Here is a 14,067-nt window from a genome sequence, read left to right as displayed (position 1 = left end):
TCTGCCTGGTTGTTCAAAAACAATGTGATGATTGATATGCCCAGAGATACTCTTTGGAAGTTAGAAATTCCCCGTCCCCATTCAGGAAAAATTGGGCAGGATGTTACGTTAACAAAAGTGGGAGATAGACCAGTAGCCGCACTTACAGCTCCACAAGCTGAAAAGTGGCGCTTGAAATTCCCCTCAGTATGGACTCAAAAGAAAACAGATTGCAGTAAAATTAATGCTTGTGTTAAGATTGTTGGGGAATGTGTGCCTCCCCAAAAACAATACTCCTACCTAAGGGAGGCAGAGGCCCAGTTGGTGCAAACCATCCAGGAATTAGAACAACAGGGGGCCATTCGAAAAACGAATTCACCCTTTAACTCCCCCGTGTGACCAGTGGTAAAGGCAGACGGCCAGTCCTGGCGTTTAACAATTGATGATAGAAGTATCAATAAGGGCACCGTCCCTATGGCCCCTATTGTGGCTATGATGACACAGGTCATACAAACAGTGCAAACCACATCTAAATATTTCTCAGTTACTGATCTGGCCAAGTGTTTCTTTGCCATCCCCCTATATCCGGACTCACAAGATCAGTTTGCCTTTACAATAAAGGAGCAACAACGGACCTTTTGTTGGTTGCCCCAGGGATGTCACAACAGCCCAGCTATTGCCCCTCGGCATGTTGTGGATATGCTAGGCCAGTTGGCTCCACAAGAAAGGCCTTTTGTGTTTTCAGATGTAGATGACATTTTGATATTTGGGGAAACTGAGGTGCAAACGCAAACACTAACAGAAAACGTTTTGGCACGAAGTCAGGAAATGGGGTTCAAAGTAGCCTTAGACAAGGTTTGGTTGGTGCCACCTCAGGTTACATACATGGGCGCAGTCACTGGACAAGAAGGGAGACAGGTAGATCAGAGGAAGGTCAGGGCCCTGGTAGAAATGCCAGCCCCTACCGACGCTCACTCTTTAAGTGTTCTGCTAGGAGGATTCAATTTCCTTAGACCACACATTTATAAAATATGCTGAAATCACTCACCCATAGTGGAAACTGCTAAAGAAAAAGACAAAATGGGAATGGGGAGAAGAGCAGGACTCCGCTTTAACCCTGCTAAAACAGAAAGGCTCTCACAGCCCCAGCCCTGCGTTTCCCTGACGAATCACAGCCTTTGGTTAGTCGTTTGGCGGCTAATAACATGGCCTTGGCTGCCACACTATTACAAACCAATGAAGAGGGAAAGCTAGTGCCAGTAGCATATGAATCCAGGAAATTACAAGGAGCAGAAATAAATTTTGACCTCTGTGAACGTGTCTAGCAGCCATCTGTGCAGTACAATCTTTTGAGCCCCCAACGGGAACGGCCCCTATTACTATCCAAAGCCCCCCCACTCCTCTCAAGTACATTTTGTCAGGGAGGTAAAGTCTCAAACACCCGAATGGCTCAATGGATGCTTATCTTAGTTAATAGAGGGGTGACCACAGAACCGGCGTCCAAGCCGGACATGCTAACACATGCCGTAATTGAAAAAGGGAACCGGCATAAATGTCCAGAGGTCACTCTGGAGCAAAGAATTGTCCTGGTAGAGGCACCCCCACTGGAAGAGTTAGATCCCGCAGGGCAAGAAAAGCACGTCTGGTTTACTGACGGGAGTGCAATGGTAGTAAAAGGGAAAAGATGTGTAAAATACGCTGCCATTATCTTAGAAGAGGAAGTCATTCAGGGACATTTAGACCATGGATTGGCTCAGCATGCCGAACGCCATGCAATTTATCAGGTTTTAAGGCAATATTAAAATTCCCCACGGCCCGTGTATATTTATGCTGACAGTAATTTTTGTGTGAAGGGGATACAGTTTTGGATACATGATTGGTATAGGAACGGGTGGAAAGCAGCAGATGGAAAGGATATTGCATATTCAGAGGAATGGAAATGGATTTACCAGTGGGTAACAAAGAACCCTCAACAGTTAAAGGTATGACATGTAAAGGCACACAGTATAGGAACAGGTATGTAGGCCAGCTGGAATAACCGGGTAGATACAGTAGCCCGACAACATGACATAGCAGTTGTAATCAGAGGTCAGGAAAGGAACGTCTGTGCTGACACATCTGAGCCAACAGATGGCGCTACAGACAGCCCTAACCGAGTTCCAGGAAAAATAGAAAGACAGGAATTACTTACTGTAGCCTATCAGTTTATGCATGAAGGGGTGAAAGGGACTTTAAGAAGGCTAAAGCAAGTAGCAGAATGGGAGTGTATGGAAGATTATGTTAAAACGTGGGTGCGAAATGGTGCGTGGTGCACTCAGGACAAGGCTTGTCCTCCGCACTGACAACACAGGATGCACCAACGAAGGCTTGGGCCATGGCACAGGGTTCAAATTGATTTTATTGATAAACTGCCAAGGATTCCAGTACTTATTAGTAATAACTGATTCCATTTCAGGATGGGTGGAGGCATTTCCCACTAAAAATAACAGCACCAGGGTGTTGGCCAAAAAGTTCTTTAATGAGGTAGTATCTAGATATGTAGATATGACACCCCTGAAATAATAGATTCTGACAATGGAGGAGCCTTTGTAGGAGAAATCTTTACAATAATGATTCAAACCTTGGGAACTAAACAGAAGCTCCATATACCATACCGGCCTCAGGCCAAGTAGAGCGCATGAACCGCACTATTAAGGAAGCGCTCTGGAAGGTAGTAAATCACACAGGAAAAACTGGCCAGATAAACTGCCTCTGATTTTGGCTGCCTACCGCAGCAGTAATAGATTAAGGACAAAAATTCAACCCTTTCAAATTCTGTTTGGATATCCAGTGCACCTAATGATTGATCCTAGTTACCTAGTACAGGGTCAAGAAGAGAGCTCTAATTTAACCCAGCATGATTATTTTCAACGGCTCAAACAGTTACAAGAAGATAAAACCAACCTCCAGTATAGGGTTAATCAGGCCATCGAACACATGAACAACAAAATTCAGAACCAAAGGCCCATAAAGGCAGCCCTGTGGGAAACAGGGGACCAAGTCATGTACCTTAAAATGGGAAAAAGGTTCAATCACTGGAATCAAAGTGGATAGGCCCTTACTCCATAGTGGACCGCCTTAGCCCATTGGTATACCGCATTGAAAAAGAGGAAAACTGAAATGGGTACATGTTTCACAAATTAAACTGTTTACATAAATACTGATGTTTGAATTCTTTGCAAAAAAGAAGAACAGGAGTACTCCTGTTCTTCTTTTTGCGGATACAGACTAACACGGCTGTTACTCTGAAACTTTGCAAAAAAGGACATCCCAGAGCCTGAGCACAAGGCGCCGCTTAACCACCACAATTTTAATCCACAGAAAATGAGACTCCAGTGTAAGGTCTGGCGTGTTTACCTGCCTCTGGGAACTTTTAGTGCCCAGATAATTAGAGCAATCATGGGAGAAGATGCAGCCCTCCTTATAAGCCAATCTTTAAGGAATAATTCACTCCCCACCAACCAATCATGGAGTCCTACCTGTGATCCTCATGGAATGGTACGATAATAATGCTAGCCAACTCTTAAAACCCTTAGGAAATACCTATATATATCCCTGGGATGGGGAAGTGGGATTTAAGGTTCACCTTATAAACACCACAGGAATGCCAAACCACTGGGAAATAGGGGTTAAAATAGAAGGTCCCTATGGGGATACCACATGGTGTTCCAGCTACCCACGATTACCATATCAATGGGATGAGCCTGTTAAGACAGGGACAATACTAACAGTTATTGTGGGATACTGTCCAATACCCCATAGTAAATTGAGCCTGTGGTTCCCGGACACATGCACCAGAACCTGGACCAGGAACTATGCATTCAAAAGAGGTATCCCAATTAAGATAAAGAAACCAAAATTGTTTGCGACTCAAAGTGATCCAGTAAAAGTCTTGTTAAATCCACTATTAATAAAAATAAACATTGGTATGGATTGGACTCAGTTGAACGTGTCTAAATTGGAACCCAAATGTTCACCCTACTCCCTTCCTATTATAACGGCCTGGATAAAAACACATCAACACCCCAATGGCCGAGCAAAACGAGATGTAGTTGACACCATATTAGGAGGAGTTGAATTTGGAGCAGGAATTATGAATACTGTAGACCTGAAGGTAATTAAGAATAAGTTAAGTTCCTTGTCACAACTGCAAGCTAGTCTCATTCACAAGCAGGCAGATACTACTGTGGACTTGGTACAAATAGGGCAGGGAAACCTAAAAGCAACATGGAATATGTGGTGGTGGCGGAACACCACCTCCTGGCTCCTGTATAAACAACAAACAGAAGTAGGGAATAAAACTGCCTTGGCCATAGGATCTACTGAGATGCAAATTCTTAGTTTAGCATCACTTGAACACGAAATGTTTTGGGTAATATCTGGGAATGTTCAGGTATTAACGCATCTTTTAAAATAACGGAAGAGGTCCTTGTTTGACACCTACAAACATGAATGGATGCAATATGTTTCCAGCATGGTTAAGCCTGATTTGTTATTAGGTGAAATTATTGTTAATATTGCTCACCCCCAGTCTGTGGAGACAGAAATATGGAAAGTGAGCCCGCTCCCAAAACTGACCATGGGATCCTTTTGGCTACCCCGGGTTATGGGTCAGTGGGCTGGGAAAGAGAAGAAATTATTGGACACCCGAGGGTGTACGGAGTGAAGCCCTCAGAAATGGGTGTGCTTGTCCCTACCTGTCACCACAGAACCATGCAGCAAAGACACATCCTTGGGAACATGTGTATGGGACGAACTAGAAAATGTGACACGTGTTTTGTACAATGGATAATGTGTGTGTGTTACATCCTGGGAACCAGTATTCTGGGAAGATGCAAGTATTAGCCAACCCCCGGTGGATGAATGTAGATGTAATGCCCGTGTATTATATACTAGCAATCACACGTACTATTTATCAAAGATAGATGAAGCACAGTGCACTATAACCGCCATCCCGGTTAATTTCTCTGTTACCCTAGGCCTGGATTGGCACGATCTAATTGATCGCTTGTTGTCAGAAACAAAGGTAACTCCGTTTTTACAATAAACACAGAGCGATATAGGGAAGCGTGTCATTCAAATATTACATGCAAATGAAGACATGCTAAAAATTGCTAGGTCTGAAAAAGAATTGACAGCCTATCACTGGTATGATGTTTTTACAGGCTGGTCCCCGACCTCTAAGGGCACATTGTCTATTATGTTTCACCCATTACTAGTTGTGTTAATATTGTTCTGTGTTTGCTTGCTAGGAATGTGTTGTATGTGCTGCTGGACAAAAAGAATGTTTGTTAAATTACAACCACAAGCTCGAATTGCCTCTCACTATATTGCTATGAAACAGTTGTATAAAATATGACCCACTCAAGAATTGTTCTTGGGGGTCAAAAGGGGAACATGTAGTAGTAGGATTTTATGTTTGTATTTTCTATAATTTAGAATGAAGGATAAAGAATAATAATGTAGCATATATTAAATGTATTGATGTATGATTTGACCATATCCTGCCAGCCACCCTTTTTGAATAGCAGAAAGGAATGGCCTAATGGGCCATTGGTAGAGATGCATCAGCCAGAATCTGTGTCTGGGCTGATTTCAAGGCAGTAACAAACCTTTTAGGGTCACCACTTTGTTGTAGGTTTAGCACTTTAAAATAAGTAAAAGAATGCCATGATTGTTTTTCTTTTGCTTTGCAACTTGATGTTCCTGTTCAAAACATTCTGTGTAAATCAATTCAGATGTTCTAGGGAGGAACCAAGGACAGACGCAAGGGTGCCAGGAGGCTGCAACACACCCCTATTGAAATGTTAGAAGAGGGCAGATTGACGACTCTAAAGATGAGACAGGCACCTATCAATGGGGACAAGATAGCTGTGATCAAAACCAGCCTGGGGTAACTCCCTGAGAGACTTGATGAAAGAACAAGATAAAGGATGAGAAAAACAATTTAAAAAAACAAGCACTCGTCAAATAACAATTGATTACAGCATGAGGTGCAAAACTCATTGGTCCCCAATGAAGGAAAATCATTATATAAACAGGGTGCCTTGCCATGAAACTTCGAGTTCGTCCTGCCAAGCCTTCCCTGGAGCATCGTGTCGCGACCGACAGAACCCGGCTCCTACCTACCCGTGATCAATCTAGCTGGCCACTAAATTGATCCGGACTCTGAACTGGTAACGATAACATCGACTGGCAGGACAGTGGGGGGGGAGGTCTGATTGAGTGCATATGCTAATTGCTGTATCTTCGATAAACACGGTGTATTGCCTTTTCCCCTGAAAGATCCCGTGTGCTTCTTATACGCATAATAGCTTCCATCTTCCAGCCAAGGAGAATGGATGTCCCTTCAAAGCTGCTCCTAGATCAGTTGACAAAGAGGGCTTCGCTGGGGAACAGGTGCTCACCTCTCCGTTCAAACAGGGATAAATATGTAAAGCCAAAGTCTCTACAGGTGTCAATGGAGCCAACTCTATTGATTTTAACTGAGCAGTGCCCATTTACACAGGCCAAAAATTTGAACGTAAGAATATAAGGACGGCCACACTGGGTCAGACCAATGGTCCATCTAGCCCAGTATCCTGTCTCTGACAGTGGCCAGTATCAGGGCTTCAGGGGGAGCGTAAACAACAGAGCAATTCTGGAGAGATCCACCCAGTCTTCTCCCACCTTCTGGCAGCCAGAGGTTTAGGGTCACCCTGAGCATGGGGTTACATCCTTGGCTAATAGCCACTGATGATCTATGAACTTATCCTGATTTTTTTTTTTTTAATCTCAGTTACACTTTTGGCCATCACACCCTCCCAGGGCAACGCATTCTACAATTGCATGCTCTGTGAAAAAGTAATTCCTCTGGTTTGTACAGTATTAAATCGGCTGCCTATTAATTTCATTGGGTATCCCCTGGTTTCTGTACTCTGGGAAAGGGTAAATAACACTTGTTATTTTTCCACACCAATCATGCTTTTATAGACCTCTAACATATCCTCCCTTAGCTGTCTCTTTTCCAAGCTGAGCAGCTCGAATCTATTTAATCTCGCCTTATATGGAAGCTGTTCCATACCGCTAATCATTTTTGTTGCCCTTCTCTGAACCTTTTCCAGTTCCACTACATCCTTTTTGAGCTGGGGTGACCAAAACTGGACACTACTCCAGATGTGGGTGCACCATGGATTTATATAGTGGCAATATGGTATTTTCTGTCTGGTTTTCTATTCCTTTCCAAATAGTTCCTAACATTCTGTTCGCCTTTTTGGTCAGCAGCCTCCAGAATAATCACATGTAGATTCTGTGGGTCTGTGGAGCAAAAGAAGGCGATGTTCTCAAAAATTTCCCCTCCATATTCCTGACCACATATTTGGGGGGAAAAAAGAGGCAGATCACCCCCTAGAATTATCCTTCTACCACCCCACCTCCATGGCAGTGCAAAGAGAGGGAACCACTACAGTCCCCCTTTGGGGGTACTTACATGTTTCTGTTTGAAAGCTTCTAGTAAGGCAGTTGCATGATCAGGCAGCAGTGGGAAGGAGAGATGGGGTCCAGTGTAGGAATCTGGCACCTCTACAGATTCATAGTCGCAGAGTTTTTCCAGCTCTGTGTCTTTGTAGCTTTCCTCCTCCGTCAACATGCGGCTAATGAAGTCCCCTGGGTGGAGTTTAAAAAAAAAAGGGTAATTGGGCCCAATGTGTAATTTCAATGACTTGCTAAAGATTATCAGGCCTGGGGGTATTCGAGAACAACCCTTCAGTAGGCTCCTCTCAACATTTTTGGCCTTGGCTACACTGGCGCTGTACAGCGCTGCAACTTGCTGCGCTCAGGGGTGTGAAAACGCCCCCCTCCCCCCCCCCAGTGCAGCGAGTGCAGTGCTGTAAAGTGCCAGTGTAATCAGAGCCTGCAGCGCTGCACGCTCGCTCGCAGCGCTGCAAGCTATTCCCCTCGGAGAGGTGGAGTACTTGCAGCGCTGCGAGAGAGCTCTCGCAGCGGTGTGAATTGCCAAGTGTAGCCAAGGCCTTAGTCTTGATTCCAAAGCACATAATCTGGTTAGAAACTAGATTGTATCTGCATGAGGAGGAGAGGAGGGAACTCAACCTGGTCAAAACTCAGAATTTGCTGCATGGAAGAAATTTTGACATTTTGAAATTTCTTTTCATTCCAATGGCAGAATGAAAACAACCATTTTTCAAATTTCCCATAAAACGGATTCTGAAAACTTTGAGGTTTTGGAAACTTTTCATTTTGAAATTCCAAAATGAAATTCAGACATCTGAAAGGAAACTCGGACATTTTCCAAAATGAAATTATTTTCAAATTTTGAAAAAAAAAATTATTCTCTCCGCAGGAATTTTCACTGAAATCAATATTTTTTTTTTAAATGTTTCAATATTGACAAAAATGGGATTTCCCACAGAAAAAAAATATTTCAACAAAAAATTTCCAAGCAGCTCTAGATATGACTCGGACTAGATGTAGGCAAGGCCCAGTATGCTCTGTGGCAAGCATTTCTGAAAGCCCTCCTGATTTCTGCAGCATTTTGGTGCAGCCAGTCTGTGGTGAGTTTTTTGTGTTTTCCCCCCGCAGAATTAAATGTGAAAAATGAATGGTATAACCAGGGCAGGGTCTCTTGTGTTATTTATTTTGAAATAATAGTCAATGTATTTTACTCTGTATCCAGATTTTCAGTGTAGCCCAAATGTATTTTGTAGTGACAATACAGAATCATGTTGTAGAGAAAAAGTTGCGGCACCCAGTTAAGCAAGAGAGGCACTTTGAGATGATGGGATAAGCACATCAGCTGGATGTATTTGCTAAAGTGATCAGCAGTGAAATAGTTAATGCTGACATGTTACCTGTATAGTTAGAGTTAACACACCACTGGGGGAAACTGGGAAGTCCAGACCCCTTAGAGCTATTGTTTTCAGGCTGTCTATCAACTCAGGAAGGCAGCACTGCATTGGTTTGCAGTCATATTTTTACAGTTCTTGCCACAAGCATGAGGGCTAGAAACTTAAAATTAAGATTCTGGAGCAAGTTCTCCAAGGGGGGAGACTGCAGCTGCAGAATTATGGAATCCACAGGACCCTGATTATTGTAGTTAGGGAACATCTGACAATGACAAGCTCCTTTATAACAATAATATTCTGGATGTGTACTTTTATTCCCCCTTCCAACTTCTAGAGGGGTCGTGGCTGCTCCAGAGCCCCCAAGGGATCTCTCTATTTTACTCCTGACCCCACTTCAAACTCCTGAGGCCTGCGTTATAATCCCGGTCCCTCTAACGCAGGCATTGTAGTCATGGGTGCATCTGACATCTAGACAGGTCTCCCTTCAGATCCCCGTGAGGTCACTCCTTAATCAGCTGGAAGTGTCGGCGTTGAACCATGTGAGTCCACCTCCCTCTCCACCCTCTGCACTGAGCATGCAGCTTTCAGGGCCACAAGTACCATATCTATGTATGGAATACACAGGCTTACTCTCTTTGCTGCTGCTTGGTGTGAAGTGGTCCATAAGGTAGCTGAAGAAGTTGTGAAGCTGTAGAAGACAAGAAGGAGCGCCATGTTATTCACCCTAAGACACGAGCTAAAGCCTTAAAAGCTCCACCACGGCGTGTTCTTCAGAAGACAGTTCCTCTTTTCACCTGAGCCTCCACAACCTCCTTTGCATACACAGCAAATCCGGTCATTGCGGAGCAGAAGAGTGGTCTACATAGACCAGTCTCCACTCTCCCAAAGAGGCCAATGTAAAATAATTCTGTGGAAGATGTAAAACCCACAAAATGCAGCCAATTGCGCAATATTACATCCTGGGGGGGGGTGGGAATTCTCCCTGAGCTCTAGGTGGCTATTAATTTATACTGTGAAGCCGGTGGATCGATAGTCCTGCTCATTTCTACCCTGGGCAATGAAACTACCGATGCTGCTCTTATTCCGATAAAAGACCAAACTTTTTTTTACTCTTGCCGAGCCATTTGCCTCAAAATATCCCCCTGTGGAGAGTTCCACTAATTAATTACACATTGTGTCAAATGATATTTAATTAACCATCTTTCCAATTTAATGCTAATTGTTAACAGCCAGATTTTCAGATGAGTTCAGCCCACTGGAAGCATGTTGGGTATAGAACAGTAAAAAAATCTGGCCCTGGAAGACCAAGAATAAAGGGCTTCATCCAATGCCCAGTGAAGACAGTGCAAATCTTTCCACTGATGTCAATGGCCTTTGGATCAGGCTGAAGATGAGCATTACCTTATAACTGCTTCTGGAGTGCATGCAAAAGACAGGCCTTTCCTTACTACCTTTGCTTCACTCCACTCCCTTATTTCAAGGGAGTTTGCAGGTGGGGGTACGGAAAACAAGAAATCACAGCCGGAGCGCCCCCCGCCGAGCGCCATGTGGAATGCCGCGCTGCGCCGCCGCCCCCCCCCCGACCTCCCACCACCCCAAGATTGGCCGCCTCTTACCAGGTGCCGCCCCAAGCATGTGTTTGGTTGCCTGGTGCCTGGAGCCGGCCCTGAACGTGAAAAGAGCCAGAAGGGGGCTAGGAAGCCATATGGATGTCAACACCTTACCAGAAAACAGACATTAACTAATACCAAGTATGAAATATAAACAAAGGAGGCAGTAGATCAGGAGCTGCTATTCCATTGCAGGAGACAACTTTCCCTGCCAAGGAGCCACAGAAACGGCTTTCAGATGTCTACCACAAAAGCCTCGAGATGCCACCTGCTCATTGGCAGGAAGTGTCATGCAGCTCATGCCTACTCAGGCAGAACAGAGAACAAACATAAGCAAGGGGAACAGAGAAGCTTGCGAAAAAATTCCTCTATATTTAAAACCCAATTGTCGAAGTCTCTAAATATGCCTATTACTCACCTACCTACCACATGATCCTACAGTCACCCTTCTCCTCCCCTCGTCTCATCCATTCCCCTCCGCCCACACACATACAGTGGGTCTTGTATTTTGTCTTCATCACCGCTCAATTTTTATTGCAGTTGCTCCTAAGTGGGCCTCAACCCAATCAGGGCCCACTTGATTTAGATAAAATGCTAAAAGATGGCATGTGCAAGGCCCTGTACATGCACATAGTCTCTGCTCTAAAAAGATTCCAATTTAAACAGGCAACAGGAGTTGTATTATTCCCATTGTACAGAAAGGGAACAGAGGCACAAAGGATAAGTAAGTGATTTGCCCAAGGCCGCCCAGAAAGTCTGCTGCACAATTGGGAACTGAACCCAGGCCTCCAAAGTCTCATCCCAGGGCCTTCCTCTCTGGGAAAGGATTGTGTGGGTCTGCAAAGCACTATGCCCGATAAGAATTATGAAGACGACAACGACAGAGGGCATACGCTTCCATTCTCTCCTTCTCTTTAGCACCGTACCTTGATCTGATCCTGCTCACAGGAGTACTCTATGGATTGGAAAATCCTCCACGTGCACCTTCGGCGCATCTCTAGCCGGGCAACATAGCGTCGATACCATCTCTGGATCAGGACAGCGGCCTTGAAGGCTGTGACACAAAAAACAGAACCAGAGAGCTGAGCTGCTGTATCTCAGCACCTGGGCAAGTGCTCTTCTCCCTCCCAGCCATGCAGGGAAAGAAGGGAGTTTTCTCCTTCACAAGTGAATCGTAGGAAAGGATTAACTCGGGCTGGCCAGAAAAAGAGAATTCCATTCTGGCATTTGGTTTCGTATCAGGATGAAACTAAGATCTTTCCCCATTTAAAAATGAGAGAACGAGAGAAACCTGAGACTAGCCAGTAGCCCACTGGTTATGGCACTCACCCAAATCAGAGAGAGCAAGTTCTTGAACCTGGTCTCCCATATCCCAGGTGAGTGCCCAAACCACCAGGCTCTTGGCTATTATGGGGTCTGTCTCTCTCTCTACGTTCCATCCCAGACTCAGGAAACCTTCCAGAGAAAGTTTAGTTGAATCAGACAGGTTTCTACTTCAACAAATGGGTATTTTCCATTTGTTTTGCTGAAAATTTCCCAGCCAGCTCAGATGTTAACATGACACTATCTTCAGGGTAAATCCTAACTAAGAAACACTTTTTTCACTGTCATAAAAGAAAAGTCTGATCCCATAGATCTCTCTCTATTGTCAGAGACTCCCAGGACACTTCTAGCTCTCCCTGGTGGCTCCTCATGGCACTGTTATTATTTAACCAAATCCTGCCTCAAAAAGCTTAACTCTAAATAAGAATTTCCACCACCTTTTGACTCTCAAGTATCATTATTCTCATTTTACAGATGGGAGCTGGGGCATAGGGAGATTAAGGGATTTGCCCAAGGTCACAAAGAGAGCCGGTGGCAGAGCCCAGATTTGAACCCAGGCCTGAACCCTATCCAGTACCTTAATAAAGCTGGGCTTTGCCTGCTCTAAGTCAAATAAATACAGGGCCTGATTCATCACTGCTACTCCAGTTTTACACAGCTGTCACTACACTGATTTCAGAAGGGTTACACTGGCACAGAACTAGCCTAACACAGAGATGAAGCAAACCTGAAATCTCTACCTCTGCTTTAACCTAGCTCGCAGCACGTTTTTGTAGGCTAGTCTTGCCCATCCGCTCTGAGGTAAGCCTCCAATCCATGCATTCCTGTATAGGAAACAAGCGTCTACTCCCCAGAACCACTGGAAACACACAAAAGCCACCGCCTGGGTTTGAAACATGCTTCCTGCCAATGAAACGTGCTAATACTTAGCACACATATATCAGTAGTGCTTTGTATTTTATTCATTGATTAAGCAATCCCTGAATTTACAGCTATTCCCTGCACTAATAAAAACCTGAACACAAAGGCAACATCCGAACAACCCTAAAAACAAGGACACCCAGTACAGTAGAACCTCTGAGTGACGAACCCCTTGGGCATGGCGGTTGTTCATAACTCTGAACAAAACGTTATGGTGGTTCTGTCAAAAGTTTACAACTGAACATTGACTTAATACAGCTTTGAAACTTTACTATGCAGAAGAAAAATGCTGCTTTCCCTTGATTTTTTTAGTAGTTTACATTTAACACAGTACTGTATTGTATTTCCTTTTTTTTTGGTCTCCGCTGCTGCCTGATAGTGTACTTTCTGGTTCCAAGTGAAGTGTGTGGTTGACTGGTCAGATCATAACTCTGGTGTTCATAACTCCAAGGTTCTACTGTAACCCATCACAGTCAAAAGCCACAATGAACACACATATTTTGCATGCTGCCCTATAAATGGCTGCAAACTTGTGACCTCAGACTAGTGGGTTTGAGTGAATTTGAGGCTACCAACCTCAATTGTTCAAATCTAAGGACTTAGTAACAGCACCTCAGCTGATCTCACAAGGGCAATGGGATATGAGGGGAGGCAGATAGCTCAGGTTGCAAGGACCTAAATCAGGCAAAGATTTCAAGATCAAAATGAATACCTGAAATTGCACCTGGGGGCAAACAGGAAGCTAGAGCAGCCTTTGGACTGTTAGTGTAATGTACTCTCTATGGCCAACCATGTTCTGCAGCAGCTGCAGCAACCCAGCGGTCTGCAAGGTTAGGCCGGCATGGAGCACACTGCAGTAATCCAAGCTGGAAGTGACAGATTACACACACGAGAGATGAGGTCTCAATCCTCACGCTCGGCAGATTCATAGCTTCCAAGGCCAGCACTGTGCTCACCTAGTCTGACCTCCTGTCTGACACAAGCCCAGAACTTCCCCACAAGATTTCCTAGAACAGATCTTTCAGAAAAACATCACATCTTGATTTTAAAATTGCCAGCGATGTAGACTTCCCCCCACAACCCTTGGTAAGTTGTTCCAATGGCTAATTATCCTCGCTATTAAAAAACGTACACCTTATTTCTGGTCTGAATTTGCGTAGTTTCAACCTCTAGCCACTGGATATTGTCCGACCTTCGACTGTGAGATTAAAGAGCCCATTGCCACGTATTTGTCCCCTGTGGGAAAAGGCATTTCCACCCAGTAAAGCCAGCTGGAAAACCAGGATCAATAAAGGGTCTTAAATTGAATTCATGGACTGAAATATAAACCCAGTCTCCCTACGTAAAGCAGTCCT

General features: G+C 44.4%; 1 protein-coding gene across 1 annotated transcript in view; it reads right to left on the bottom strand.

Annotated features, from left to right (window-relative positions):
- Positions 1-14,067, bottom strand: part of PPEF2 (protein phosphatase with EF-hand domain 2) — a 34,392-nt gene that overhangs the window by 13,633 nt on the left and 6,692 nt on the right. The window contains exons 2-4 of the mRNA XM_034771564.1: positions 11,395-11,522; positions 9,489-9,546; positions 7,487-7,662 (exon numbers count right to left, since the gene is read on the bottom strand). Coding sequence (XP_034627455.1) covers positions 7,487-7,662; positions 9,489-9,546; positions 11,395-11,522 — 362 coding nt within the window. The remainder of the gene's footprint in view (positions 1-7,486; positions 7,663-9,488; positions 9,547-11,394; positions 11,523-14,067) is intronic.

Source organism: Trachemys scripta, chromosome 5, assembly GCF_013100865.1.
Source record: "Trachemys scripta elegans isolate TJP31775 chromosome 5, CAS_Tse_1.0, whole genome shotgun sequence".
NCBI lineage: Eukaryota > Metazoa > Chordata > Testudines > Emydidae > Trachemys > Trachemys scripta.
This window is presented reverse-complemented; position numbering and strand designations above follow the sequence as displayed.